General features: G+C 58.8%; 1 protein-coding gene across 1 annotated transcript in view; it reads left to right on the plus strand.

Moving 5' to 3' along the window:
• LOC113206909 (alkaline phosphatase-like) overlaps window positions 1-2,997 on the plus strand; it is an 88,216-nt gene that overhangs the window by 19,129 nt on the left and 66,090 nt on the right. The window contains exon 2 of the mRNA XM_052267077.1: window positions 1,231-1,460. Within this exon, the coding sequence (XP_052123037.1) occupies window positions 1,231-1,460 (230 nt within the window). The remainder of the gene's footprint in view (window positions 1-1,230; window positions 1,461-2,997) is intronic.

The following is a 2,997-nucleotide window of genomic DNA, read 5'->3' on the forward strand; positions in this document are numbered from 1 at the left end:
CGGCGTCCGCAGCAGATGCGGCAGAGGGGAAGGGGCGATCACGGCATCAGCAGGGCGGCCGCTGCATTCGGCGAAACAAAGACGGACAACAAATGGCATGCGGCAATAACGGCGGAGCGTGGCGTGGCGTGGCGTGGCGTGGCGGAAGAATGCAACGGCTTGTCAATAGCAAACAGCTACCCGCCAGGGGGTGCCCCGCCTCGGCCTCGCCGCACTACAGCAGTAGTATTAGGGAGAGCTGCCCCGCCCCGTCCCGGAATGGCCAGAGCCCCATCAGATGCCGGTTTGTTTTGCAAATTGATTCCTCTCTGGGCAACTCCCTCTCCCTCTCTCTCTGCTGGCAGGACTGCTAGCTCCCTCGCCCCCTCCTCTCTCTTCCGTGGAGAGAGGGCGCAGCAGGCGGTAGTGCGCAGCACCGCGGCCGCGGCGAGAGCGACCCAGATCCGTGCGGCCACGAAAAAGTTGGCCGCGAATCACCTGCTCGCCAACAACAATCACTTGGACCTGTCGGACGCAGTGCCAAAGTGGCGCTGGGGGCTCCCACGACGCGGTTGCCGCCCGAGAGGTGCGATCGTGAGGCTGTGGCGGCGGTCTCGGAGCAGCGTCGAGACAGTCAGCGAAGTCACGCTGCACTCCAACGAGGAAAAAATGCAGCCAAGGTGGCTTTTTCTTTAAATAGCAGCTGCTCATCACAAGTTTTAATATGGCCCTTACCTTAATCTCCTCGTGTACGTCCCACACCAACAACTGTCAAGTGTTCGCTGTTCGAGTTTCTTTGGTAGCAGAGCTCGTCGAAATATTTAGAGCGCATCATCACTGTAAAAAAAAAAAAACATGAGACATGGAGATGTAAGTTCAGACAGCCATAGCAGTTTGGAGAAAGAAGCAAAAAGTTCTGTCTCATACGTTTGCGTAATGGACACAATCCCACATCCGCAAAGAAGTCATCGCAAATGTGCAATCCCCTCCACCACGCAAAAAAAAACAAAAAAAAAAAACTGAAAGAATGAGTGTTCTTTGATACTCTGCGAAAACTGCTTTGCCGGGTATAGAAACATTTTTCATGGCAGGTGTCGTGCACGGTTACGTATCGACTTGAAATTCATTGAAGGGCAAGCGAGGGCAAGAGGGTATATTTTATGTACAACATATTTTGTAAAGAGTAAAATTCAAACTTTTCTTGTTCACCTACGAACATATTTTTTACATTGTATTTTGTGCTTTTTCCAGACCGCGACTTCTGGTACGAGGAGGCGCGCGCGGCGCTGCGGCAGCGACTCAGCCTGGCGGGGCAGACGCGGCCGGCGCCGCGCGCCAAGAACGTCATCCTGATGGTGGGCGACGGCATGGGCGTCTCCACCGTGACGGCGGCCAGGATCCTGCGCGGCCAGCGCCAGGGCCGCCCGGGCGAGGAGGCCACCCTGGCCTGGGACCGCTTCCCCACCGTGGGCCTGGCCAAGGTGAGTCACCACCACCCCGCGCAGTCCTTCCCCCCGTTGCGGCCATTCTTCTTGTTTTAACGGTTTGCCCCTCTCGCCGCCCCCGAGAAGGTGCCCTTTCCACTTTGCCCGACGAATATCCGCCCGGCCGAGCGCACAGTTGTGGCGAGGGATATAGAGGGATGAGGTCATTCCATCCCCCCGCAGTTACGGCCGAGGCCGGCCTAGAGAGCGAAGCCCCCGTCCTAAATCCATTCTGTTTACGAATGAGGGCGACTGACTTTGCCGTCGAACGCTAGAGAGAGGGAGAGTAGGGAGGTAAAACTTTTAGTGGGCCTACTGCCGGCTTCTGCCGCTATATCCATGAAGGTCGAGAAGGGAAAACAGAACGTCCCGCGAGATATGCGGCGTGGGCAGCAGCACCAGTCAAAAATCTACAGCTGCGGCGATGGCGCGCGCTCTAAAGTTCGTCGAGTACACTTCGCAGCGCGGCCAAAGATGCCGGCCAATAATCCCGCGGGCGTTTCTCTCGAACGCATTTTCATCTCCCACTGGCTTATTTTAATTTTTTCACCTCCCTCCCTCCCTCCCTCTCCCTCTCTCGTCTCGATACACCCGCGCGACGCGGGACTATCGCGAATGTTATGCCGCAGCGAATGCGGGGGAAATATATACGCCGTGCAAAATTTGAGTCCCCACGCGCGTCCGTCCCGCTGCGGCCCGGGCCTTATCGACTGCGAGCAGCAGGCCTGGCCAGCGGCACCCCCTTCATCAAGCGTTTTGACAATTCGATACGAGAAATAACGCTTTATTGGCCGGGTTTTGGCGCTGATGAAGTGACCAGCGCCCTGTTCCGCCCCTGCTGAGCTCCAGAGGGGAGCGAAGGGCTGCCTCCGCGACGACAGCCAGCGCGTCCCGCTCCGCACCTGACTCAACAACACCCGATCGTCCGCACGCAGCCCCCCCGTGATTATTCACAGTAATAACGCAGTGCTTTGTTTACAGCAGGTATAACGAATGCGCGCGCGCGCGCTCTCTGGTCGGATCGGCAAACCGGTCGGACGGATAAACGCGCGCGGGGCGGCGGGGAGAGGTGGAGGACACACCGAGAAGCAGGAGGAGATGGGGGGGGGGGGGCGACAGGCCTCAAGCGACCGCACCTTCCCGTGGACTTGCCAAGGCGATGAGCTGGTAGTTTGAGAGTGGAATTAGCGAGCGGGTAGGGTGGCGATATCTATCCTCCCCACCCCCTCCCGCCCTCGTGATTAGGGAGAGCTGGGTGGAGGGGGGGCCAAACCGCACACCCGGGCGAGCCGGCCGCGCACCCGAGGAGGCCTTTGTGCAGCAACGACGCAGAGGCCGCGGTGATTGCGTCGTTTTGTCACACGCCTCCCCCGCTCACCTCCCTCCTTTCCCTTTTGCTCTCTTTTACGCGGGTCGCTCGGATCTCATTCCTTCTGTACAAGGCCCCCGCCCCGCCCACTCCTCTCCGCGGGCCCGGCCCATTCGTTTCCCCACCAGACCGATCCCACCGATTGATTCAGCAAATCTGCGCCGC

The sequence above is a fragment of the Frankliniella occidentalis genome, unplaced genomic scaffold (genome assembly GCF_000697945.3).
Source record: "Frankliniella occidentalis isolate FOCC.00 unplaced genomic scaffold, Focc_3.1 Scaffold46, whole genome shotgun sequence".
Classification (NCBI taxonomy): domain Eukaryota; kingdom Metazoa; phylum Arthropoda; class Insecta; order Thysanoptera; family Thripidae; genus Frankliniella; species Frankliniella occidentalis.